This window comes from Bufo gargarizans, chromosome 1 (genome assembly GCF_014858855.1).
Source record: "Bufo gargarizans isolate SCDJY-AF-19 chromosome 1, ASM1485885v1, whole genome shotgun sequence".
In the NCBI taxonomy this organism is placed as follows: Eukaryota; Metazoa; Chordata; class Amphibia; order Anura; family Bufonidae; genus Bufo; species Bufo gargarizans.
The window spans coordinates 245,048,039-245,075,729 of record NC_058080.1 but is presented as its reverse complement, the minus strand read 5'-3'; the positions used below and the strand labels follow the sequence as shown (position 1 = coordinate 245,075,729).

Genomic DNA, 27,691 nt, shown 5'->3' with positions numbered 1-27,691 from the left:
ATGAATTTTGATTATGGAATGAGATAGATTTCTAGGCATTCAAAGTACATTTGATTTGGGTATAATCATTTAATGCCGTATCGAATCTTATGGTCGATGTGGAATAGCCATATTAAATATTACATATATTCTCCAATAACAAAATACTTACTCTTTTCTGTAGCAAAGATTAGTGTCTGGATTTAGACAACATTTGCATTTTCTACACTGAGGCATAAACAATGGGATGACTTTGTCTCCTGCAAGAAAGAGAATATAGGAAGCATATTGTAAATTTACAGTTGTAGTATGCAAAATTTATTTTAACTGTGCATTTAAGCAGATGATCAATTTTGGCATTTAAAGGAGAACTGCTAAGACGAACATGATTGAAATAAAGTTGCAAGAACAAATAGGTGAAGCCTTTGGAATTCTTTATTGATCACTGTTAGTCTAAATTTGTCCTGGATTTATTTATTTATTACTGCTAATAAAACATGGTTATCTAAAGCAAAATTATAGACAAACACGATCTAACAACAGTAAATCAATAAAACCACATTTTAATCATACATATATTTTATTGAGTACAGTGCAGGGAGAGATTTAATAACCCGTAGATCCCCTTTTAGTGGCAGTTGTCTCCGAATGTGTTAGCTGAGAATAAGATTTGCAATGCATTGAGAAGTGATGGCTTACATGCATGGCCTTCTGCAAGCCATGCCACAGCATATTAGAGTTAAGGTACGAACTAGAGATAAGCGAATGGGATCTGAATCGGGTACAAACCAATTGTACCAAAATCGAAAGTGCTTTAAATGCCAGGAAAATCTCATCAAAAGTTTTTCTCAAGAAATTTGATTCTGATGAATCTGAGTTTTTGAAAAAATTCTGTTCGAATCATGATTCGAAAGAATTGATTTTTTTTTTATCTGTAGTAAGGACTCTTACTATATATTACACATGCTTATATTACACCTGCAGATGAACGCTCATTAGTGATAATCTAGCAGTGTAATACTGCCACAGATTACCCAATGACTGAGCAAACGCACAGTCATTCGGTCAGGGATGCTCAGCTTGTGGCCCTCCAGCTATTGCAAAACTACAACCCCCAGCATGCCTTAATAACTGTAGGTTGTCCAGGCATGCTATGAATTGTAGTTTGGCAACAGCTGGAGGATCGCAGGTTGGGCATCCTTGCATTAGGTAATTGAAATCTTTTGGCAGGCTTAAAAATCCTTGTTTGTCGGTGGCAGATCATGCGGTATAATCACGATCTGCTGCTGACAAACAATAAATCAGTATGTGGACGGACGATGGGATTAGTGATCGCTCGACCCTATACTAAGAAGGAGATCGCTGCATCCATCTTCTATGCTAGCCATCAGGCGATTAGCAAGAAGTAAAGCTTCCCTCCCGACAATCGCCTGCATAATCTGTAGGTGGAATATAAGCCTTAGCTCTTATGCACACGACCGTAGTTCGGGTCTGCATCCGAGCCGCAGTTTTTGCGCTTCAGGTACGGACCTGTTCACTTCAATAGAGCCGCAAAAGATGCGGATAGCACTCAGTGTGCTGTCCGCATCCGTTGCACCGTTCCGTGGCCCCGCAAAAAAAATATAGCATGTCCTATTTTTGTCCGTTTTGCGGACAAGAATAGGCATTTCTACAATGGGCTGCCCGTTTAGTTTTGAAAATTGCGGAAGGCACACAAGCAGCTATTGTTTTTTGCGGATCCGCGGTTTGCGGATTGCAAAAAAACTGCACGGTTGTGTGCATTTAGCCTTACTTTGCCATTCCAAAACACAAAGCTACCAATCAAATACCACCTTTCATTTTTCACAGCTCCTTTGGAAGGTGGAATCTGATTGGTTGCTATGGGTAACTAGGTCTGTTCTACCTTATGCCAGTTTGATGACTGTCCCCCAAAGTCTTTTATAGCTATCATTTCATTAATTTGTTTGCTTTGGGCCATTGTCTTGTTGCGCCACTCAATGCACATACTCCTGTAAAATAACATAGTTTATAAGGCTGAAAAAAGACATTTGTCCATCCAGTTTTGCCTGTTATTCTGCAGGTTGATCCAGAGGAAGGCAAAAAAAAACTGTAAGGTATAAGCCAATTTCCAATCAGACAATCAGAATAAGGTCTCATGCACACAAACGTATTTTCTTTCTGTGTCCATTCTTTTTTTTTTTGCGTATATGGAACCATTCATTTCAATAGGTCCGCCAAAAAAAAATACAGAAGTTACTCCGTGTGCATTCCGTTTCCATATGTCCTCATTTCCGTTCCGCAAAAAAATAGAACATGTCCTAATATTGTCCGCATTACGGACAAAGATAGTACTGTTCTATTAGGGGCCAGCTGTTCCGTTCCACAAAATACAGAATGCACACGGACGTCATCCGTATTTTTTGCGGATCAACGACCCATCTCTAGTAACTATAATCTGTTATATTATTACTAGAGATGAGCGAATTCCTAAAAAATTCGATTCGGCCGGATCACCAAATTGTTTGAAAAAATGTGTGCAGAAAACAAAAACAGAATCCATAACACTGATGTGAACCCGCCCTTAGAGGTCAATGTTAGCGTCAAGAAGAAGCGCACTCCTTTTACACTGTCGGCTACTGATTCCACATAGATATCTACAGAACCTGTTCTATTAAATGCTTATACAAGTAAAGCCCCCCGACAGAGTGGAGATGATGTCACTAATCAGTTTGCCCTTCCTCTGATCCGTCAGAAGAATAGCCCCCAAAAAACGTATGATGTGAAGCTCAGTGCATCACCAGCTCAAACACACAAAGGCTAGCCCAGTGCAATGCAGCATGACAAAGGGGATCATTGAAGCAAGGAATTGCTCCAGGAGCGCCGCGGCCTTCTCACTGTTTACCGCAGGCCTATAACTAGTATAACTGGCCTGGGTGCGGCTACGCCAAGTTTACTGGAATGGAGCTTAGCCGTGCCCAGGCCAGCAATACTAGTTGTGATGTCAATGGGCCTGGGGGAAACAGAGAGGATGCCGCGGGGCTCCTGGAGCACCGCTGCTTTCTCAAACAGATGATCTATCCAGAGAATAGATCATCAATAAAAAATAACTCCAAAAGCTCTTTAAATACTATGTGTAAACCCAGCTTAAGGATAAATGCACACATTCAGGATTTATGTGCGGACAATCCGCACTGAAATCCGCAGATGTTTTCAGGGAAATCCATGCGGTCAATATGCATCAATTGGTGCGGATTTACGTGCGGATGTGATGCGGATTTTACTCTCCCCGTTGAAGTAAATGGAGAAAATCCAGTCAGGAAAAATAAAATAAATTCACATGATGCAGATTTTAAAAGCTGCACCGCAAGTCAAAATCCACACGGAAAAAGTCCTCATCGTGTGCATGAGAATTTCAAATTCTCATAGAATACAATGTACATAACCTACGGTGCAGATTTTCCGCACACAAATCGGCACATAAAATCCTCACACAAACCTCATTGTGTGGATTTGCTCTTAGGGTGTTACTACACATTACATCAATGCTGCTTCACAAGTTCAACAAAAAAAAAAAAGGGCTTCACTTGAGTATGCTAGGTAGAGACCACCTAGCAGTAAGCCCGTTGATGTCACTGGCACAAATGAGCGGTCTACAGTACTGTCCTAGGCTCTAAAAAAGCCTAGGGCAGCGCTGTAGATCGCCCATTTGTGACAGTGACATCACTAGGCTCACTGATAGTACGTCACCAGTAGTAAAGAAAAAGCCCTTGTCCAGTGAAGCCGGACTGGGGAGGCGCTGAGGGGAGTCCAGCATGACGCTGGTTTGGTTGGCGAGGAGTCAGGAAGTTAAAGGGTTAATGGCCCAGTAGCTGGGAGGTGGAGGGAGTTGCCGGGATTACTGGGGGGTGGGTGTCATGAGAGGTATTAAAAAGATATATTTGCCATTTTCTAGGTAGATATCAAACTGCACTCACCATGTTCATGGATGCGATGCTGGCCCAGATCAGGAGGGAAGCTGAGGCAATGGCACCGGGGTGGCTGAGGGAGCAGTTAGGAGGCCTGCTTCAGGGACACCCAGTTGCTGTCGATATCCCAGATGAAGGGGCTAGACGGCCACGGCGGGTCGAGCGCCGGCGCGCTAGAGCACCGACGAAACCCCACAGGTCAGGGGCCGATTGCGGAGCTCCTCGGGGACCCTCCACGGCGGGTAGCGGCGCAGCAGGCTCCAGTTAGGCGCTTCCGCCGTGGGAGGAATCCTATGCAGCGGCGGGCCTCTGAGCAGAGCGGAGAGTTTACCCTTCTCCCCCGCTCTCTGCAGCAGGTTCAACAGGATCAGGACCAGGGTCTGCGGTTCCTCCCAGGTGTCCTGGCACTGGGAGGTCCGCTTAGCGAGGGAGAGATACGGCTGGAGGACAGGCTGTGCAGGAGGCTTCCAAGGATGTTCACAGGCCCCATGATGCCCAGGATGAATGAGAAGGCCACACCCCCCCCAAGTGGCAGGTGCCATCTTAGCGAGGAACAGGAGCGACGCTAATGGAGAAAAAGCCGGGAGGTCGGACTGCAGGTTCAGCTTGGCAAGTACATCCGGGGAATGTGCCATCGGTAACCAGGAGCGGTTGGATACAGGATCAGCGGCTACTGGTTACACAGCACCTGTGCAGACTGGTGAGATTGCTTGGGGTCCTCTTCTTTCCAGTCTTAGGCGTCCGGGGGGTGTCGGGAGTGGGACATCCGGCGTGAAGTGGGAAGGGGTCTGGGACAGCTTTTGGGCAGATAGGCGGGGTGGTTATCGTGTTTAGGGGCGGGGGAGCGTCGCCGCTGCTGGCTTGGGGAGTGGGTCCAGGGAGTGAGGCATCTGACGCGGGTACGGCTAGTGAGTCAAGTGGGTCAGTGTCGGTACAGACTCAGGTGGGGGGAGGACAATAGGCAAAAAGTGGACGACGCGGCAAAGGGAGAGGTGTACGTGTGTCTTGAGGGTCCGCTGGGGGTGCACTTAAAGCAGGAGGTTAGGGACAGGATTTGGAAAGGGGAGTATGTGGAAATATTTTGCCTACTTCCTTTGGAGAGATTTAATTTGGATAAGGGAAAGAAAGATGAAGGTAGAAAAGAGGAGGAAGAGAAGAGGAATTATCGCTTGATTCCGCAGATGTTTGCAAACTGGTTGCAGGCGTTTGCAATTTTGGCCAGCATCATTGGGGAAAAGAGGCCGGAATGTTGTTTGGCGCTGTTCTGTTACATGGACGCAATAGGGGAGGCATACCAGGTTTACGGGGGTACGGGCTGGCTCCAGTACCACGAACAATTTAGGCAGAGAAAGGCGGTGCGGCCCAGCATACGTTGGGACCACAAGGATATCGGGCTCTGGTTATGGGTTAATGCCCCAGTAAGGTGGGGACAGTCCTTTCGGGGGGATGCTGGGAGGTCAGGACAGGGCAATTTTGCGGCGGCATCGGCAAAAGAGTTGTGTTTCCTGTTTAACAAAGGAAACTGTAAATTTGCCGCAAAGTGTAAGTTCAAACATGAGTGCACCACATGCTGCGGATCTCACGGAGCGAATAGATGCTTTAAGCGAGGTCGACAAAAAGGGGGGGACAATGTTGGAAAAGGGTTGGACTCCGGTTTGGGTGGAAAAGATTGTGTGGTTTTTAAATAAGTACCTGCATCAGGAGGCAGCAAAGTTGTTGGAGGGAGGTTTTATGTCTGGTTTTTACATTCTGTCAGTTCCGTCGCAAGGTTCCGTGGTTCATAAGAAATTAAGGTCGGCGCTAATTCACACCGAGGTAGTTTCCAAAAAATTGGCTAGGGAGGTGATGTTGGGACGAATGTCTGGTCCATTTTCCGACCTGCCTTTGGTGAATTTGAGGGGGTGGTTCCCAAAAAAGAGCCGGATAAGTTTAGACTCATTCATCACCTTTCTTTTCCAAAAGGTGCATCAGTCAATGATGGTATTGATCCTGAAATATGTTCAGTGGTTTATATATCATTTGACACGGCTGTGGAATGGGTAAGGTAGTTGGGCCCGGGGATGTTACTAGCAAAAACTGCTATTGAAGAGCGTTTTGCTTGTTACCAGTTCATCCGGAGAGTTTGCACTTGTTAGGTTGTTTTTGGGAAGGGTGTTATTTCGTGGATAGGCATTTGCCAATGGGGTTCTCATTGTCGTGTGCCTACTTCAAGACATTTAGATCCTTTCTTGAATGGGTAATAGTTGAGGTGTCCAGGTGTTAATTAGTTATTCATTACTTAGACGATTTTTTGTGTCTAGGTCCAGCAGGTCCACGGGAGTGCTCGTCGTCGTTGCACACGGTGCAGTCGCTTTTTGGGGAGTTCGGGGTTCCAATGGTGGTGGATAAGTCAGAGAGGCCGACAACTGAGTTGTGTTTTTTGGGGATTGTTATCGACAAAAAATGGAGTGTAAGCTGCCATAGGATAAGTAAAAAAAAATTGGGATTAGAAGTCGGCAAGGCAAAACGGGCGGCAAAATTTAGGTTGAAGGAGTTACAATCATTGTTGGGTAAACTTAATTTTGCATGTAGAATTATGCCGATGGGGTGCATTTTTTGCCGGCGTTTGGAGTCTGCAACTTCATTTTATTTGGCTGGGAAAAGAGCTGCGGAGGGATTTTGATGTTTGGGTGGGGTTTCTAGAGGTCTATAATAGGAAGACGTTAGTTATGGGTGAAGCTGTTAATAACGTTGACTCTGACCTGTTTTCCGATGCGGCCGGGGGGGCAGGTTTCGGGGTATACTGCCATGGGCAATGGTGTGTGGGACGGTGGCCCGACTCTTGGGTTACTAAGGGGTGGGTCAGAAATTTGGCGCTATTAGAGCTTTTTCTAATTGTGATGGCGGTGGTGCTGTGGAAAGATAAGTTTGCGAATAAGAAGGTTCAGTTCCATTGCGACAACCTGGGAGTAGTGCAGGCAATTAATAGTTTGTCTGCGTCCCCCCCCCCCCGGTTGTTAAGCTGTTGCAGTTTTTAGTGCTCAGATGCTTGTCCATCAATGATTGGATAGTGGCAGTTCACGTTCCGGGAGTTTTTAATTGTATTGCAGATGCCCTTTCTCGTTCACAGTGGGAGAGTTTTCGTCAACTGGCACCAGAGGCGGAGGCCGAGGGGTTGGAGTGTCCTGCTTGTCTGTGGGAAATCTTGGAGGAACAGTAATGGGGCTGGTTCGGGCATCATTGAGTCCTGGCACTTGGGCTGCGTACGGTAAGGCATAGGAGGCTTGGAAGAGGTGGTGTGTGCAGTTAGGGACTCAGGAGGTGGACAAGGAAATGGCGTTATTGTTATTTTTAGGTCACATCAGGAAGAAGAATGGTCCGTTGCACAGTTAAATAGGTGCATAGCGGGCTTAGCGTTTTGGTTTTGGCTTACGAGGTCTTACGGACGTTACAAAAACATTTCTGGTTAAGCGAGTATTAAGGGGGTAGAGAAGAGATAAATGGGCTGAGGATGCTAGAAGGCCGGTGTCGTTTAAGTTGTTGATAGATGTTGATGCTAAGTTGGGGTCAGTTTGTAGGTCGCAATGGGAGGTTAGTTTATTTAAAGCCGCCTTTTCAGTAGCGTTTTTGGGGGCTTTTCGGTTGGTGGAATTGGTAAGCAGCAGTGTCGCTAGGGCAGGGGGTTTGCGGACGGAGGATGTGGATTTATATGTGGATAGAGTGGAGATACGCATTCGCAAATCAAAAACGGACTGTGAGGGCAGGGGAAGGCGGTTCACTTTGTTTGAGGTTCCGGGATGTATTCTATGACCGATTAGGTGCTTGCGGGATTATGGAGGTGAGAGTGGGACCGGGACTAAGCCTTTTTTGAGGCACGAGGATAGGTTATTCCTGTCTCGGTTACAATTCTTAGCGAATTTCAAAAGATGCTTGAAAGTATTGGGGGTTGATTCAAAGGGCTATACAGGGCATTCTTTTAGGATTGGGGCGGCGATGGAGGCGAATCGTTTGGGGTTGAGCGAGGAGGTGATAAAGAAAATAGGGCATTGGGAATCTATTTGATTCCGCTCTTATGTGAGATTGGGTAGAATGTGAGTTGGTTCTGAAGGGTTTTGGGTAATGTTGCTTTTGTTTTGTTGTTTATTTATAGGTTCGCAGGCGGCCTTGGTGTGGATAATGGGACACTCATTCGTGTTCTGGGGGGCAATTAGAGCAGAAGTCAGACCAAATGGGCGGCGATTGGGTTTCGCACGTAATGTTGCGGTTTTGCGTGGCTCTGAATGAGAGGTATGCTTTGGGGTGGGGTGTTGTGGGAGGTGCACAGGTTTGTGCGTTTAGATCAACCCCCAGACGTATTGGTATTACACGTTGGGAGGAATGATCTTGGGGCGCAGCCGTTCAGGGAGCTAATTAGAGACATCAAATTTGATCTCCTGAGGTTATGGGCTTTGTTTCCAAACATGGTTACGGTGTGGTCAGACATTGTGCCAAGGCGGACTTGGAGGGGTGTGAGGTCAGTGGACAGGTTGAATAAGGCCCGCATTAAGGTCAATAGGGTGGTCGGCAGATTTGTGGCTAGAAATGGTGCGATCGCCGTTCGGCATGCGGAGCTGGAAGCAGGAGTGGGCAATTTTTGGCGGGCGGATGGTGTGCACCTTAATGCGGCTGGTATTGATTTATGGACTTTGGGAATCCAGGGTGGTATTGAGATAGCCCTGAGAATGTGGAGGAACGCGCAAACTTAAGTGGGTCAAGTTACGCGTCGTTGGCGGTGGGAGGTCCTAGAAGTTGGTGCATATGCTGGTTGTTAAGAATGGGAGGGCCCCTACGGGTGGGGCTGGACTCTCATCGGTTAACAGGAATCTAGGCATTAGGCGCCCATCAGTTGGTGCCTCCGAGTTGGCGTTCATCGGCTGGGGGCAAGATGTAGTTGCCAGTTTGTTTTGGTGATTTTATTTTATTTGGGCTTCTAGGACCTCCCTCATCATTCACTCAGGTTATTGGGGGTTAATGTTAATTTATTAATGCTTTGCTATGTTATTTATGTAATAAAATGGCTGCTGTGGCCGAATTAATTTGAATTCTGAGTCTGGCTCTTATTCATCAGAGGGGATCAAGAGGGGTAAGGGGTTAGGAAGACCCAAGCAGTCTAACCAGTACCCTAGTCAAGTGAGGCCGGACTGGGGCGGAGCTGAGGGGAGGCCAGCATGACATTGGTTTGGTTGGCGAGGAGTCAGGAAGTTAAAGGGGTAATGGCCCAGTAGCTGGGAAGTAGAGGGAGTTGCCGGGGTAACTGGGGGGTGGGTGTGGTGAGAGGGAAGAGATAGGTGCCATTTTCTAGGTAGATATCAAACTTCCACCCTCCAGCCCCTTTTTTTTATAAAAAAAAGAAAAAGAAGAAAGGAACTAGTATATGTGTGGGGCAGATTGATGGTGGGGATTGTCGCGGCAGTCGTGGCGGTGGGAGGTCCTAGAAGTTGGTGGATTTGGTGGTCGTTGAGAAATGGAGGGCTCCCACGGGTGGGGCTGGACTCTCATCGGTTAACAGGAATCGAGGCATTAGGCGCCCATCAGTTGGTTCCTCCGAGTTGGTGTTCATCGGCTGGGGGCAAGATGGAGTTGCCAGTTTTATTGGTGATTTTATTTTATTTGGGCTTCTAGGACCTCCCTCCTCATTTACTCAGGTTATTGGGGGTTAATGTTAATTTATTCATGTTTTGTTGTTATTTATGTAATAAAATGGCTGCTGTGGCCGAATTAATCCAAATTCTGAGTTTGGCTCTTATTCGTCAGAGGGTATCAAGAAGGGTAAGGGGTTAGGAAGACTGTTAAAAAAGTGGCCTATATGATGCCTAAAATGCCTATTATTGTAACTGCACAACAAATTAGCGGAAGCTATACAGTAAAAACAGCATGACTAGACAGTTTTCAAAACTACCAGAAAAATAGTGATTCTTGCTAATATGGAACTGCATACACACTTGAGAGAGGTGAATCAATGTATAAGCCATGTAAGATAGCGGAGGGAGAGTAGAATTATAGTAAGATAAGTTGGTTTGCAGATCTGGGAAGAGGCAGTGAATCTGGCAAGTCTCCTCAACAGCAATTCCAGAAAATGCTCACACTTCCTCCTGCTTATACTTGTTGGGCGAGCTGGACCTTGCCTAACCACAGTGGACTAGTGAGACCCCTAGTGGTCATATCTTTGCAGCTTATGTTTGGGTGGATGACGACAAATAATTTCAATAAAGTGATTTACAGATCTGATAATTAGACCCCCTTCCTAAGAAATAAGAATATATTATTGAATTGTACAGTGACTCTTTTTTATTACAACAGAAAACAAAATTGCCTCCAGTCACCTATAATTAGATGAAGATACAGTAAATTAGTGCCCCCCTTAGTATAGGGGTACCCATGTACTATTCAATAAAATAAAAAAAGAACTACGTACAGTACTCTTTGTCATATGTTTTATGTAAAAAATAAATAAATCCAAGCTCGTTTTTTTTTTCTTGTCCATTAGTAGGTGCATGAGAGTCAGACAACCCACCAGTCAGCTACAGGTCTACTTATTGTTAGGTAGTGATTTTCTCTAGCTTTGTGATTCAAAAGACAAATATATAGCAAATAGGGTTGAGCAAACCCGAACTGTAGAGCAGCCAATCAACAACCGTTTAACTCGTGTGCACTTAGAAGCCATCACAGCCATGCCTACTAATAGCATGGCTGTGATTGGCTAGTGGAGCATGTGACCCAGCCTCTATATAAGCAGGAGTCACGTAGTGATGCACATCACTCTGCTCTGATTAGTGTAGGGATAGGATGCAGCTGTTGTGAGGCAGAAAATAGGAAAAAATCCTTTATCAGAAGTGCTTGTTTAACTCAGCGATCTACAGTGATTTTGTTTTGTGGGTGCAGTGCACAATATTTTTACCCTGCCCTGAGCCCAGTGACACTAAAAAAGAACTTTTATCCATCTGTTAGTTAGGTGGGCATCAGCGGCTATTTTATGCAAGTTCAGTGCACAAGCACAGCATATGTGCTTTTGTGACAGTGAAATACAAGCTTGAAATACTGCAATTATATTCTGGGTTTAAAAAAAATCACCCATTTTTGTCAATACCCTACATCTGGGGCCTTTGCTGCATTTGTGAGTGTGAAATACAAGCTTGAAATACTGCAATAATATTCTGGGTTTAAAAAAACACACATTTTTGTCAATACCCTACATCGGGGGCCTTTGCTGCATTTGTCAGTGTGAAATACAAGCTTGAAATACTGCAATAATATTCTATTATTAAAAAAACACCTATTTTGGGCAAAATACTAAATTTGCGGCCTTTGCTGCATCTGTCTGTGTGAAATACAAGCTTGTAATAATGCAATAATTGTCATGGCGGATGAGCATTCAGACACACAGATAAACCGACAACTAGGCTCTAGGCGAGAAGCAGGGGAAGGGTCACCTCCTAGCTAATCCCTGACTTCTCTGCCTGCACTGCTCAGCCCACATTCAGACCTTGGTGGTAGGAATTATGTGTCCCCGTGCCTGGGCTAAAACACCCTAGATTCCCTGAGATGGTGAAAAGCGGAAATAGGAGCAGCCTGCTCGCACATAACCTGGATGGGAGAGATTACAAAAACACAACCTAGACAGCAAACAACAAAAACTGAAACCACACTGATCTTTTCTGAGCTGGAACAGACAACCTTCCTTCCTTGCTTCCAAGGCCAGACTGATTTCTATAACCTGCCCAGAGCACTGGAATTGAGAGCTATTTAAACTAATGACACCACCCAGTGCACCTGATGGGAGGCGGATCCAGCATGACTCATAGTCAGAGCAGGGCATGACAGTACTCCCCCTTCTACGGGTGATCTCCGGACACCAACCTTATCCGGATGGGATCTATGAAACGCCCTCACCAGACGGCTGGCACTGACATCCAGCGCCGGAACCCACATCCTCTCCTCAGGGCCGTATCCCCTCCAGTGTACCAGATACTAAAGGGAACCCCGAAGAACTCTAGAGTCGAGAACCTTGGAGATCTCGAACTCCAAATTTCCATCGACCAGAACAGGAGGAGGAGGCAATGGCGATGGTTCCACCGGTTTCACATATTTTTTCAGTAAAGACCTGAATCCTAAAAGTTTGCGGAAGATTCAGCCGAAACACTACTGGATTGATCACCGTAGATATTTTGTACGGACCGATAAATCTTGGACCCAGTTTCCAAGATGGCACTCTCAACTTAATATTTTTAGTGGACAACCATACCAGATCACCCACACACAGGTCCGGACCAGTCACACGTCTCTTGTCAGCCATTCGCTTATACCTCTCACCCATCCTCTCCAAATTCCCTTGGATCCTCCGCCAGATGTTAGACAAGGCAGAAGAAAATCTCTCCTCCTCTGGTATCCCCGAGGAACCAATCCCAGAAAAGGTACCAGACTGAGGATGAAAGCCGTATGCGCCAAATACGGCGACTTACCCGTGGACTCCTGCCTACGGTTATTCAAAGCAAATTCTGCTAGAGACAAGAATGAGGACCAGTCCTCCTGATTCTCAGCCACAAAGCACCTCAAGTAGGTCTCCAGGTTTTGATTAGTTTGCTCTGTCTGTCCATTCGACTGCGGATGAAAAGCCGAAGAGAACGAAAGTTGAATGCCCAGCCGAGAACAGAACGCCCTCCAAAACCTGGAGACAAACTGCGTGTCCCTATCGGAGACCACATCCGAAGGAATACCATGCAATTTCACAATATTATCCACAAAAATCTGCGCAAGAGTCTTGGCGTTAGGCAGACTAGTTAAAGATATAAAGTGAGCCATTTTACTGAAACGGTCAACTACCACCAAAATTACTGTTCTCCCTGGAGGAACTCGGCAGATCCGTAATAAAGTACATAGACAAGTGCGTCCAGGGACGAGACGGAATAGACAATGGAAGAAGTGAACCAGCCGGTCGAGTATGAGCACAGGTTTCACAAGCTGTCACGTAATCCTCAATGCTCTTACGCAACCCTGGCCACCAGAACCTCCGCAGATCACAGGTGGACTTACCACCAGGATGTCCAGCAAGGACAGTATCATGATGTTCCTTGAATACCTTGTATCGCAGGCCCTCAGGAACAAACAACCTCCCTGGGGGACAAGAACCAGGAGCCCCCTCCTGGGCTCCCAACACCTCCATCTCCAATTCAGGGTACAGAGCGGAGACCACCACTCCATCAGCCAAAATCGGAGCAGGATCTTCTGAATCACCTTCCCCAGGAAAGCTGCGAGACAAGGCATCTGCCTTGACGTTCTTAACCCCTGGGCGAAAGGTAACCACAAAATTAAACCTGGTAAAAAACAGTGACCAACTGGCCTGTCTAGGGTTCAGACGCTTGGCAGATTGTAAGTAAGCCAAATTCTTATGGTCTGTATATACCGTAACGGGGTGAGACGCCCCTTCCAACCAGTGACGCCATTCCTCAAAGGCCAACTTGATAGCCAGCAACTTTCTATCTCCAACATCATAATTCCTCTCGGTGACCGAGAGCTTCTTGGAGAAAAAAGCACACGGGACCCATTTTCCAGGAGATGGACCCTGCGACAGCACCGCTCCAACCCCCATTTCAGATGCATCAACCTCCACAATGAATGGTTGAGACACATCGGGCTTCACCAGAATGGGAGCAGACGCAAAACGCTCCTTAACCACCTCCGGACCGCCTAACGCAGATTCGCGTTCCGGAGGTGGCAGGCTGGCGCACAGTCACGCATATATGCGTCATCTCGCGAGACGCGAGATTTCCTGTGAACGCGCGCACACAGGCGCGCGCGCTCACAGGAACGGAAGGTAAGCGAGTGGATCTCCAGCATGCCAGCGGCGATCGTTCGCTGGCAGGCTGGAGATCCGAATTTTTTAACCCCTAACAGGTATATTAGACGCTGTTTATATAACAGCGTCTAATATACCTCCTACCTGGTCCTCTGGTGGTCCCTTTTGTTAGGATCGACCACCAGAGGACTCAGGTAGGTCAGTACAGTCGCACCAAACACCACACTACACTACACTACACTACACCCCCCCACCCCGTCATTTATTAACCCCTTATAAACCCCTGATCACCCATGATCACCCCATATAAACTCCCTGATCACCCCCCTGTCATTGATCACCGCCCTGTCATTGATCACCCCCCTGTCAGGCTCCGTTCAGACGTCAGTATGATTTTTACGGATCCACGGATACATGGATCGGATCCGCAAAACGCATACGGACGTCTAAATGGAGCCTTACAGGGGGGTGATCAATGACAGGCGGGTGATCACCCATATACACTCCCTGATCACCCCCTGTCATTGATCACCCCCCTGTAAGGCTCCATTCAGACGTCCGCATGATTTTTACGGATCCATGGATACATGGATCGGATCCGCAAAACACATGCGGACGTCTGAATGGAGCCTTACAGGGGGGTGATCACCCATATACACTCCCTGATCACCCTCTGTCATTTATCACCCCCCTGTCATTGATCACCCCCCTGTAAGGCTCCATTCAGACGTCCGCATGATTTTTACGGATCCATGGATACATGGATCGGATCCGCAAAACGCATACGGACGTCTAAATGGAGCCTTACAGGGGGGTGATCAATGACAGGCGGGTGATCACCCATATACACTCCCTGATCACCCCCTGTCATTGATCACCCCCCTGTCATTGATCACCCCCCTGTAAGGCTCCATTCAGACGTCCGCATGATTTTTACGGATCCATGGATACATGGATCGGATCCGCAAAACACATGCGGACGTCTGAATGGAGCCTTACAGGGGGGTGATCACCCATATACACTCCCTGATCACCCCCTGTCATTGATCACCCCCTGTCATTGATAACCCCCCTGTAAGGCTCCATTCAGACGTCCGCATGTGTTTTGTGGATCCGATCCATGTATCCATGGATCCATAAAAAATCATGCGGATGTCTGAATGGAGCCTTACAGGGGGGGTGATCAGTGACAGGGGGGTGATCACCCTGATCACCCCCTGTCATTGATAACCCCCCTGTAAGGCTCCATTCAGACGTCCGCATGTGTTTTGTGGATCCGATCCATGTATCCATGGATACGTAAAAAATCATGCGGATGTCTGAATGGAGCCTTACAGGGGGGGTGATCAGTGACAGGGGGGTGATCACCCTGATCACCCCCTGTCATTGATAACCCCCCTGTAAGGCTCCATTCAGACGTCCGCATGTGTTTTGTGGATCCGATCCATGTATCCATGGATCCGTAAAAAATCATGCGGATGTCTGAATGGAGCCTTACAGGGGGGGTGATCAGTGACAGGGGGGTGATCACACTGATCACCCCCTGTCATTGATAACCCCCCTGTAAGGCTCCATTCAGACGTCCGCATGTGTTTTGTGGATCCGATCCATGTATCCATGGATCCGTAAAAAATCATGCGGATGTCTGAATGGAGCCTTACAGGGGGGGTGATCAGTGACAGGGGGGTATTCACCCTGATCACCCTGATCACCCCCTGTCATTGATAACCCCCCTGTAAGGCTCCATTCAGACGTCCGCATGTGTTTTGTGGATCCGATCCATGTATCCATGGATCCGTAAAAAATCATGCGGATGTCTGAATGGAGCCTTACAGGGGGGGTGATCAGTGACAGGGGGGTGATCACCCTGATCACCCCCTGTCATTGATAACCCCCCTGTAAGGCTCCATTCAGACGTCCGCATGTGTTTTGCGGATCCGATCCATGGATCCGTAAAAATTATACGGACGTCTGAATAGAGCCTTACCAGGGGGGTGATCAATGACAGGGGGGTGATCCGGGAGTCTATATGGGTGATTACCCCCCTGTCATTGATCACCCCCCTGTCATTGATCACCCCCTGTCATTGATCACCCCCCCTGTCATTGATCACCCCCCCCTGTAAGGCTCCATTCAGACATTTTTTTTGGCATAAGTTAGCGGAATTTTTTTTTTGTTTTTGTTTTTTCTTACTAAGTCTCATATTCTACTAACTTGTGTCAAAAAATAAAATCTCCCATGAACTCACCATACCCCTCACGGAATCCAAATGCGTAAACATTTTTAGACATTTATATTCCAGACTTCTTCTCACGCTTTAGGGCCCCTAAAAAGCCAGGGCAGTATAAATACCCCACATGTGACCCCATTTCGGAAAGAAGACACCCCAAGGTATTCGCTGAGGGTCATATTGAGTCCATGAAAGATTGAAATTTTTGTCCTAAGTTAGCGGAAAGTGAGACTTTGTGAGGAAAAAAACCAAAAAAATCAATTTCCGCTAACTTATGCAAAAAATAAAAAATTTCTAGGAACTCGCCAGGCCCCTCATTGAATACCTTGGGGTGTCTTCTTTCCAAAGTGGGGTCACATGTGGGGTATTTATACTGCCCTGGCTTTTTAGGGGCCCGAAAGTGTGAGAAGAAGTCTGGGATCCAAATGTCTAAAAATGCCCTCCTAAAAGGAATTTGGGCCCCTTTGCGCATCTAGGCTGCAAAAAAGTGTCACACATCTGGTATCGCCGTACTCAGGAGAAGTTGGGGAATGTGTTTTGGGGTGTCATTTTACATATACCCATGCTGGGTGAGAAAAATATCTTGGTCAAATGCCAACTTTGTATAAAAAAATGGGAAAAGTTGTCTTTTGCCAAGATATTTCTCTCATCCAGCATGGGTATATGTAAAATGACACCCCAAAACACATTCCCCAACTTCTCCTGAGTACGGCGATACCAGATGTGTGACACTTTTTTGCTGCCAAGGTGGGCAAAGGGGCACATATTCCAAAGTGCACCTTTCAGATTTTGCAGGCCATTTTTTACAGATTTTGATTGCAAAGTACTTCTCACACATTTGGGCCCCTAAATTGCCAGGGCAGTATAACTACGCCACAAGTGACCCCATTTTGGAAAGAAGACACCCCAAGGTATTCCGTGAGGGGCACGGCGAGTTCCTAGAATTTTTTATTTTTTGTCACAAGTTAGCGGAAAATGATGATTTTTCTTTTTTTTTTCTTTTTTCCTTACAAAGTCTCATATTCCACTAACTTGCGACAAAAAAAAATAAATTCTAGGAACTCGCCATGCCCCTCACAGAATACCTTGGGGTGTCTTCTTTCCAAAATGGGGTCACTTGTGGCGTAGTTATACTGCCCTGGCAATTTAGGGGCCCAAATGTGTGAGAAGAACTTTGCAATCAAAATGTGTAAAAAATGACCGGTGAAATCCGAAAGGTGCACTTTGGAATATGTGCCCCTTTGCCCACCTTGGCAGCAAAAAAGTGTCACACATCTGGTATCGCCGTACTCAGGAGAAGTTGGGGAATGTGTTTTGGGGTGTCATTTTACATATACCCATGCTGGGTGAGAAAAATATCTTGGTCAAATGCCAACTTTGTATAAAAAAATGGGAAAAGTTGTCTTTTGCCAAGATATTTCTCTCATCCAGCATGGGTATATGTAAAATGACACCCCAAAACACATTCCCCAACTTCTCCTGAGTACGGCGATACCAGATGTGTTACACTTTTTTGCTGCCAAGGTGGGCAAAGGGGCACATATTCCAAAGTGCACCTTTCAGATTTTGCAGGCCATTTTTTACAGATTTTGATTGCAAAGTACTTCTCACACATTTGGGCCCCTAAATTGCCAGGGCAGTATAACTACGCCACAAGTGACCCCATTTTGGAAAGAAGACACCCCAAGGTATTCCGTGAGGGGCATGGCGAGTTCCTAGAATTTTTAATTTTTTGTCGCAAGTTAGTGGAATATGAGACTTTGTAAGGAAAAAAGAGAAAAAAAAAATCATAATTTTCCGCTAACTTGTGACAAAAAATAAAAAATTCTAGGAACTCGCCATGCCCCTCACAGAATACCTTGGGGTGTCTTCTTTCCAAAATGGGGTCACTTGTGGCGTAGTTATACTGCCCTGGCAATTTAGGGGCCCATATGTGTGAGAAGTACCTTGCAATCAAAATCTGTAAAAAATGGCCTGCAAAATCTGAAAGGTGCACTTTGGAATATGTGCCCCTTTGCCCTCCTTGGCAGCAAAAAAGTGTGACACATCTGGTATCGCCGTACTCAGGAGAAGTTGGGGAATGTGTTTTGGGGTGTCATTTTACATATACCCATGCTGGATGAGAGAAATATCTTGGCAAAAGACAACTTTTCCCATTTTTTTATACAAAGTTGGCATTTGACCAAGATATTTTTCTCACCCAGCATGGGTATATGTAAAATGACACCCCAAAACACATTCCCCAACTTCTCCTGAGTACGGCGATACCAGATGTGTGACACTTTTTTGCTGCCAAGGTGGGCAAAGGGGCACATATTCCAAAGTGCACCTTTTGGATTTCACCGGTCATTTTTTACACATTTTGATTGCAAAGTTCTTCTCACACATTTGGGCCCCTAAATTGCCAGGGCAGTATAACTACCCCACAAGTGACCCCATTTTGGAAAGAAGACACCCCAAGGTATTCCGTGAGGGGCATGGCGAGTTCCTAGAATTTTTTATTTTTTGTCGCAAGTTAGTGGAATATGAGACTTTGTAAGAAAAAAAATAAAAATAAAAATCATCATCATTTTCCGCTAACTTGTGACAAAAAATAAAAAGTTCTATGAACTCACTATGCCCATCAGCGAATACCTTAGGGTGTCTACTTTCTGAAATGGGGTCATTTGTGGGGGTTTTCTACTGTTTGGGCATTGTAGAACCTCAGGAATCATGACAGGTGCTCAGAAAGTCAGAGCTGTTTCAAAAAGCGGAAATTCACATTTTTGTACCATAGTTTGTAAATGCTATAACTTTTACCCAAACCATTTTTTTTTTGCCCAAACATTTTTTTTTTATCAAAGACATGTAGAATAATAAATTTGGCGAAAAATTTATATATGGATGTCGTTTTTTTTTGCAAAATTTTACAGCTGAAAGTGAAAAATGTCATTTTTTTGCAAAAAAATCGTTACATTTTGATTAATAACAAAAAAAGTAAAAATTTCAGCAGCAATAAAATACCACCAAATGAAAGCTCCATTAGTGAGAAGAAAAGGAGGTAAAATTCATTTGGGTGGTAAGTTGCATGACCGAGCGATAAACGGTGAAAGGAGTGTAGTGCCGAAGTGTAAAAAGTGCTCTGGTCATGAAGGGGGTTTCACCTAGCGGGGCTGAAGTGGTTAATAGCCGAAAAGGCCTGCAATGCCTCATCCGACCAGACAGAGACGTCAGCGCCCTTCTTAGTCATATCAGTGAGAGGTCTTACAATGGTGGAATAGTTCGAAATAAATTTCCTATAATAATTTGTAAACCCCAAGAACCGCATCAAAGCTTTCTGATTCTCTGGTCGGTCCCATTCCAGAACCGCCCAGACCTTTTCGGGGTCCATATGAAAACCAGAGTCATAAAGCAGATATCCCAAGAACGGAAGCTCCTGCACCGAAAACAAACATTTCTCCAATTTAGCATATAATTTATTCGCTGAAATACTGCTGGAGTGTTCGTCAAGCCAAAAGGCATAAACAGATTCTCAAAATGACCCTCGTGCGTATTGAAGGCCGCTTTCCACTCATCCCCCTCCTTGATTCTGATCAGGTTGTAGGCCCCTCTCAAATCCAACTTGGAGAACACCTTGGCTCTAACAATCTGATGAAAAAGGTCAGAAATCAAAGGCAGGGGATATGGATCCCGGACCGTAATACGGTTCAATTCCCGGAAATCCAAACACGGTCTTAGCGATCCATCTTTTTTTTTTTACAAAGAACAAGCCTACTGCCACCGGAGATTTAGATGGCCTGATATGACCTTTTGCCAAACTCTCGGCGATATACTTTCGGGTTGAGAAAGGTTGTAAAGCCGAGATTTGGGCAATTAAAACCCTGGGATGAGATTAACTGGACAATCATAGTACATAAGTACATAAGTACATAAGGCCGAAAAAATACATTTGTCCATCCAGTTCGGCCTGTCATCCTGCAAGTTGATCCAGGGGAAGGCAAAAAACCCCTGTGAGGTAGAAGCCAATTTTCCTCACTTTAGGGGAATAAAAATTCCTTCCCGACTCCAATCAGGCAATCAGAATAAATCCCTGGATCAACGATATCTCTCTAGTAGCTATAGCCTGTAATATTATTACGCTCCAGAAATACATCCAGGCCCCTCTTGAATTCCTTTATTGTACTCCTCATCACCACCTCCTCAGGCAGAGAGTTCCATAGTCTCACTGCTCTTACCGTAAAGAATCCTCTTCTATGTTTGTGTACAAACCTTCTTTCCTCCAGACGCATAGGTTGTCCCCTCGTCACAGTCACCGTCCTGGGAATAAATAGATGACGGGATGGATCTCTGTACTGACCCCTGATATATTTATACATATTAATTAGATCTCCTCTCAGTCGTCTTTTTTCTAAAGTGAATAACCCTAATTTTGATCATCTTTCAGGGTACTGTAGTTGCCCCATTCCAGTTATTACTTTAGTTGCCCTCCTCTGGACCCTCTCCAGCTCTGCTATGTCTGCTTTGTTCACTGGAGCCCAGAACTGTACACAGTACTCCATGTGTGGTCTGACTAATGATTTGTAAAGTGGTAGGACTATGTTCTCATCACGGGCATCTATGCCCCTTTTGATGCAACCCATTATCTTATTTGTCTTATTTGCTATCATAGTCTCAATGAGGGGGCAATTCCTGAGCCCCACCCTCTGAAATGACATCCACCAAATCTGAGAGATACTGAGGTAAAGCCGTAGTGGACACACCAGAGATAGATGTGCCAAGACAATTATCTGAACAAAACTCACTCCAACCAATGATTTGTCTCGCTTGTCAATCTATAAGTGGGTTATGTTTAGTCAACCATGGCAACCCCAAAACTATAGGAGCTAGCAAATCCTTCATGACAAAACATGAAATAATCTCAACATGTGAATCACCCACCCCTAAGTGAATACCATGAACAATGTGAGTAAGACTCCTTTGAGAAAGAGGGGTAGAATCAATTGCAAAAACTCGAATCTCATTCTCCAAAGTGCAAGTACTTAGTCCAAGACCTTGAAGAAAAAGAAAGTCAATTAGGTTTACCCCAGCACCACAATCAAGGAATACTTCAATAAAAAAAAAATCTTGACTCTAGCGCCACCACAGCTGGAAGGAGAAAACGGGAACTGCAGGGAGCTTGCATACCTGCCTGCTCCACCACACCATTCACGCTACCAAGTGTCAGGGAAGTTTTTTTTTTTTTCTCTTCCACCTGCGGTTTAACAAAAGGACAAGCAAAAATAAAATGACCACTCTTTCCACAGTAGTAACACAGTTTGTGCAATTTCCTAAAGTCTCTACTATCAGAATGGCAAGAAACCTGACCTAGCTGCATGGGTTGCTCCGCTACCCCAGAGTTACCTGTAACATCACCCGGGGAGGCAGTAGAGACGAAACCATTCACAGAAGGGATCCCTTGCGCGGAGGGAGCCCTACACCTTTCTCTGATACGTCTATCTAACAGTACTGCTAAAGACATGGCATTCTCCAAAGAGTCTGGGTATTCATGAAAAGCAAGGGCATCCTTCAATCTCTCAGATAACCCCCGACAAAACTTACTACGTAAGGCGGGATCATTCCACTCTAATTCAGTAGCCCATCTCCTAAACTCAACACAGTAAGCCTCTGCAGTATGTTCACCCTGAAATAAATTACGTAATCTCGTCTCCGCCATCGAGACCCAATCCAGTGTGAAATACAAGCTTGAAATACTGCAATAATATTCTGGGTTAAAAAAAAACACACCCATTTTTGGCAATACCCTACATCTGGAGCCTTTGCTGCATTTGTCAGTGTGAAATACAAACTTGAAATACTGAAATAATAATCTGGGTTTAAAAAATCATCCATTTTTGGCAATACCCTACATCTGGAGCCTTTGCTGCATCTGTCAGTGTGAAATACAAGCGTTAGATACTGCTGTTATATTGTCATTAAAAAAAACACCCTTTTTAGGCAAAATACTAACTTTGCAGCCTTTGCTGCATCTGTCAGTATGAAATACATGTGTTAGATACTGCTGTTATCATCTGTTATTAAAAAACACCCATTTTGGGCAAAATACAAAATTTGCAGAGAATGAGGAGACCATCAAATAAGGAACGTGGCCCAGGTCGTGGTGCTGCTGGTGGAGCTCCTGTTGCAGGGAGAGGACTAGGTCGATCTGTGCCAGCTACATGCACATGTGAAACACCTTCCTCAGGTGCGAGTAGGCGACAGAACCTTCAGCATTATTTTGTCGATTTTAATGCGGCTCTAAGAATGGTGAGGCCAGAACAAGTACAGGCTATGGTAGATTTAGTTGCTGACTGTGCCTCCAGTTCCTTCACATTGTCTCCCAGCCAGTCTCCTGCTGAAAGATCAGAGTTGGCACCTGCAGCCGATGTCCATCAGTCTTTCACCTCACCCCTTGCAAATCAGCCAAGCAGTCTGAGCCCCAAGTCATGCAGCAGTCTCTTCTGCTTTTTGATGACTCTGCTAGCAGGGTTTCCCAGTGCCATCCACCTAGCCCTGCCCTAGAAGTGGAAGAGATTGAGTGCAACAATGCCCAACCACTTATGTTTTAAGATGAGGAGGACCACCGCAGCACGTCTCGGATGATGATGAAACACAGATGCCAACTGCTGTGGCTTTCTGCAGTGTGCAGACCAACAAGGAGGGCAGGGATGAAGACTGGGTGGAAGATAATGTAGAGGACAATGAGGTCCTCTACCCCACATGGAATCAAGGTCATTTGAGTGAACTGTGTAGTTCGGAGGAAGAGACAGTGGTCGCACAGAGCCACTGGCACAGTAGAAGAGGGAGCAGGGTGAAAAAGGGGAGAAGCTGTCCCCTAGACAGTATGCCTGCTATTGCCCACCGCACCAAGGGGCCAAGCACACCAAATCCAGCTCCAAGGAGTTCCCTGGCGTGGCAGTTCTTCAGAAAATGTGCTGACGACAAGACACAAGTGGTTTGCACGCTGTGCAATCAGAGCCTGAAGCGAGACATAAACGTTCTCAACCTGAGCACAACTTGCATGACCAGGCATCTAAGTGCAAAGCACGAGCTGCAGTCGAGTGGACACCTCAAAAACCAAGAAATGTCTCTCGCATCTCCTGCTTCCTCTTCTGATGCAGTTTCGGCCTCTTCATCCACCTCTGGAGTGACAGTGGCACCTGCCACCCCGCAAACAGAGGATCTGCCAGCAACACCACCACCTAGGTTACCAAGCATCTCTACAATGTCCCATGGAAGCGTTCAGCTCTCTATCTCCCAAACTCTGGGATTAGCTGGTTTGACGCACATCCCTTGCCTGGCGCATGTGCTGAATTTGGTGGTGCAGAGGTTCCTTAAAAATTAACCCCGATATATCAGAACTGCTGCAGAAAGTGCGGTTGTCTGTCAGCGCTGCAGCGTAACTTCGGCCTTCCCGCTCACCGCCTTATATGCGACGAGCCCACAAGGTGGAACTCCACCTTGCACATGCTGTCCAGACTGTGCGAGCAGCAGCAGGCGATAGTGGAGTTTCAGCTGCAGCACGCATGATTGGGCCTCCGTGCGAGACCTGTGTGCCTTGTTGCGCTGTACTCCACCAACATGGCCAGTGCCGATGACACCGTTATGAGCATTACTATCCCACTTCTATGCCTCCTTGAAAAAACGCTTCGGGAGATGATGGAAGAGGATGTGGCACAGGAGGAAGAGGAATCATTTCATAGGGTTTCAGGCCAGTCATTCACAAGTGCCTCCGAGGGTGGGTCCTGGAGGATGACGAGGAGGAGATGGAGGAGGAGGAACTGTGTTCACAGCAGGGTGGCACCCAGACCAGCTCATGGCCATCACTGGTGCATTGCTGGCGGGATACAGATGACACCTCCCACAGAGGACAGCTTGTCGTTGCCTCTGGGCAGCCTGGCACACATGATCGATTACATGCTGCAGTGTCTCCGCCATGACCGTGGAGTTGCCCATATTTTAACTTGTGCTGATTACTAGTTGGCCACGCTGCTGGATCCCCGTTTTGAGGACAGCGTACCGTCGTTAATTCCGTCACTGGAGTGTGATCGTAAGATGCACAAGTACAAGTGCACACTGGTAGACGTGCTGCTGGTGGCATTTCCACCTGACAGTGGGGGTACAGTGAAAGCACAAGGCGAAGGCAGAGGAGGAGGAAGAGGTCACCAACGCAGCTGGGGCACCACCAGCACCTCAGATAGCAGGGTTAGCATGGCCGAAATGTGGAAAAGCTTTGTCAGCACGCCACAACAACCTGTACTACCAGCTGATATGGAACATCTTAGAAGAAGGCGGCATTTCAGCAACATGGTGGAGCAGTATGTGTGCACATGCCTACACATACTGAATGACGGGCCTGCCCCCTTCAACTTCTGGGTCTCCAAATTGGGCACATGGCCTGAGTTTGCCCTTTACACCTTGGAGGTGCTGGCCTGCCCTGCAGCCAGTGTATTGTCTGAACATCCTCCCTTGGATGTGGTATCCCTTTCTCACTCTACCTCTCCGGCGTGGAAACCTGATTTGCCGCTAACCGTGATCAACATGGTAGGCGCAGAAAAGAACATTGATAGTTGATACAGCAGATATCCAATTGGATCGTGGACATCACAAGGACGTGTGACATGGTGGAGCAGTATGTGTGCACACGCCCACACGTACAGACTGATGGGTCAGCCCCCTTCAACTTCTGGGTCTCCAAATTGGGCACATGGCCTGAGCTTGCCCTTTACGTCTTAGAGGTGCTGACCTGCCCTGCAGCCAGTGTGTTGTCTGAACGTTTGTTTAGCATGGCTGGAGGGGGTTATCACAGGTTATATTTCCCAATGTTTTGGGGTGTACCCTAATTTAAACAAAAAATAATAATAAAATAAAACCAAAAGTGTAGGCTGCCTCCTCCTCTATATGGACCTCGTCCTCCAAGATCATGATTATTTTTTATTTTTATGTTATTTTAAGTCATTTCCATATCCAAATCTGTTTGCAGAGCACTTGCCATGCTCTTAACCACATTTTGCTGCCATTTTCAGCCCTCTAGCCTTCTCCATGACTTTTTTAGAGCTATTTTAGTGCTCCAAAGTTTGGGTTCCCATTGACTTCAATGGGGTCCGGGGTCATGTTCGGGTCCCGAATTTTTTGTGAAGTTCGGCCAAACCCGTCGAACCCGAACATCCAGGTGTTCGCTCAGCTCTAATAGTAAACCTAAAAGTCTCTTTTCTAGGGCTAAATAAAATATCAACTTTCTTTAAAGACAGACTTTTGAACCCAAGAACACTTCATGCAAGGCAAGTGTCTAAACCACCAAGCTATAGCATCCGACAGTAAACTAAAAGATATTCTTCATCTATGTGATTGAGCATATTAAAAGTACAATGCAGCTAAATGTCAATGTGTTGCTGACTAGTGAGAAGAGAAAAGTTAGACATCAGGGTCACACATCACTTGAATTTGTCTCTATTTTGGGGCTCAATAAAATGTACATTTTTTTTAAAGACTGATAAGGGTTTTGAACCCAAGAACACCGCATGGGAGGTAAGTATCTAAACCACTAAGCTATAGCTACAGATAGCAAACTGAAGGATTTTCTTTATCTATGTGATTGAGCATATGAAAAGTGCAATGAAGCTAAAAGTCAATGTGACACTGACTAGTGAGAAGAGAAAAGTCAGACATCAGGGTCACACATCACTTGAATTTGTCATTTTTCTAGGGCTCAATAAAATGTCAATTTTTTATTTATTTTTTAAGACTGATACCATAGGGGTTTTGAACCCAAGAACACTGCATGCAAGGTAAGCATTTGAACCACTAAGCTATAGCTTCAGTAAGGTATGATAGGGAAGCAGTTTAGACACAGAGCTATTAGCTCAGCTGTAGACTTTCTTTGGTTGTGTGATTTAGCATACAAATACACAGTACATCTATAACTCATTCTCACTTTGACCCTGACCTATGAAGATGATAAGTCAAACTCAGATGTCAGAGTCAAATATCAAAGTCAGGTGTCAGGGTCAGGTGTCACACTGGCATTATTCTGATACTTGACAATGATAACTGACCATATCCTAAAATGAACACTGTACACATCTAATATATAAAGCTGAGTGTATGTGTGTGTATGTCCGCTAAAAGGAATCCGCACTGTCGAGTTTACAATCACAAAGTTTGGCACACAGGTACATCAGGTGTCCGGAAAGGTTTTAGACCGGGTTCAGACCACCCTCAAAAGACGGACTAAAAAACCCCACCCCACTCTGAGAGTGAGCTGTTCAAAAGGACATCCCTGTGTCGGTCCAGGCCCTGCGCCGGACGGAGGACAGGGAGCCTGTAAGCTAGACTGTCCAGCCAAAAACCGGACCTCAGGCCACCCTAGGGCAGGCTGCTGTGGAGGTCACAGTTAACTCCTTAAGGACACAGCCATATTTCACCTTAAGGACCAGGCCATTTTTTGCAAATCTGACCAGTGTCACTTTAAGTGGTGATAACTTTAAAACGCTTTGACTTAACCAGGCCATTCTGAGATTGTTTTTTGTCACATATTGTACTTCATGACGCTGGTAAAATGGGGTAAAAAAAACCATTCCCTTACGTCCTACCAGCAGCACAGATGGGGTTAACTGCCCCCCGTGGACTGGTAGGACCGGCGGAATTTTAATGAGCCCAAAGATTAAACCAATAAAAGAACTCCAGCTCCCTTAAAGGGAGGGGTTCATCCCCCAGCCCACCGTGTTTTTTTCTGTCCTCGCGGACAGGTGGACTGGCGAGTTCTCTCTTTTTTCCCCCTGGTTTATTAGACAGGGGTTTTGGGACCATGCTGACTTAGTTCTCGGTCCCTCTTTTACTTATCTGTGTGCGCTTATATTGCGCTCCTTGTAGCATGTGTTTTCCGTGCTCACAGGTCCTCCCACTCCCCTGCGATAGCCGGCAGCGCTCCTGTTGCTGGGCGCCGCCATGACCGGAAGTGACGCGGCCCTTGCCTCGGCGTCACTTCCGGTTTCCTCGGCGTCGGCCGGCCGGGGTTATCCGGCCGTTCTTTTTCTTTTTTCTGGCGCAGCAGGGATGAGCGTTATGTGGGGACATTTCCTTATAGGCTTATGCCTTTTTTTCCCCCCCTTTTCTTTCCAAAGGGAGTTTGTTTGTAGCTGTGCTTAGGGGGAGGTTTTTAGCCTTGACTTTACCACTCCCCTGGGCGGAGCTATCCTATTTAAGCTCCCTGATTCCCTCAGTCGGTCTCTGGTTGCGCTGCTTTAACAAGCTAGCTCCAGAGTCTCCTGATTTGTGAGACATTGCCTTCAGACTGCTCTTTCTCTTTTGCTCAGCTATTTTGTTCTCTCCTCTGGTTCGTGCTCAGGACACTGGAGGTTTTTTTTCTTATTTTCCATTTAATGATGCTTTAAATTCCTCTCCTTTTTGTTCCCTTTTTAGCTATGGCCTCTCCCAGAGAGCCCGATCAGCTTCGGAAATCAGCCACCAAGAGGAAACACCTGGCTTGCTATGACTGCAATACGCCTCTTGAGGACAGCTGCCCTTTTTCCAGATGCAACAGCTGTCGTTCCGCCACTGCTACTGAGCCTTCCATGCAGGACATGTACCAGTGGGCTAAGACTTATGTCGACGACTCCATTAAAGGGGTCGTAAGTCTCCTTAATGAGAGACTACCTGTTCCCTCCCAAACACCAATGGAGGTGCCCCTCC

The 27,691-nt window shown here is 46.1% G+C and overlaps 1 protein-coding gene across 1 annotated transcript in view; it reads right to left on the bottom strand.

Annotated features, from left to right (window-relative positions):
• The window catches only part of LOC122924651 (alcohol dehydrogenase 1-like), a 156,680-nt gene that overhangs the window by 103,130 nt on the left and 25,859 nt on the right, over positions 1–27,691 (bottom strand). The window contains exon 4 of the mRNA XM_044275969.1: positions 152–239. Coding sequence (XP_044131904.1) covers positions 152–239 — 88 coding nt within the window. The remainder of the gene's footprint in view (positions 1–151; positions 240–27,691) is intronic.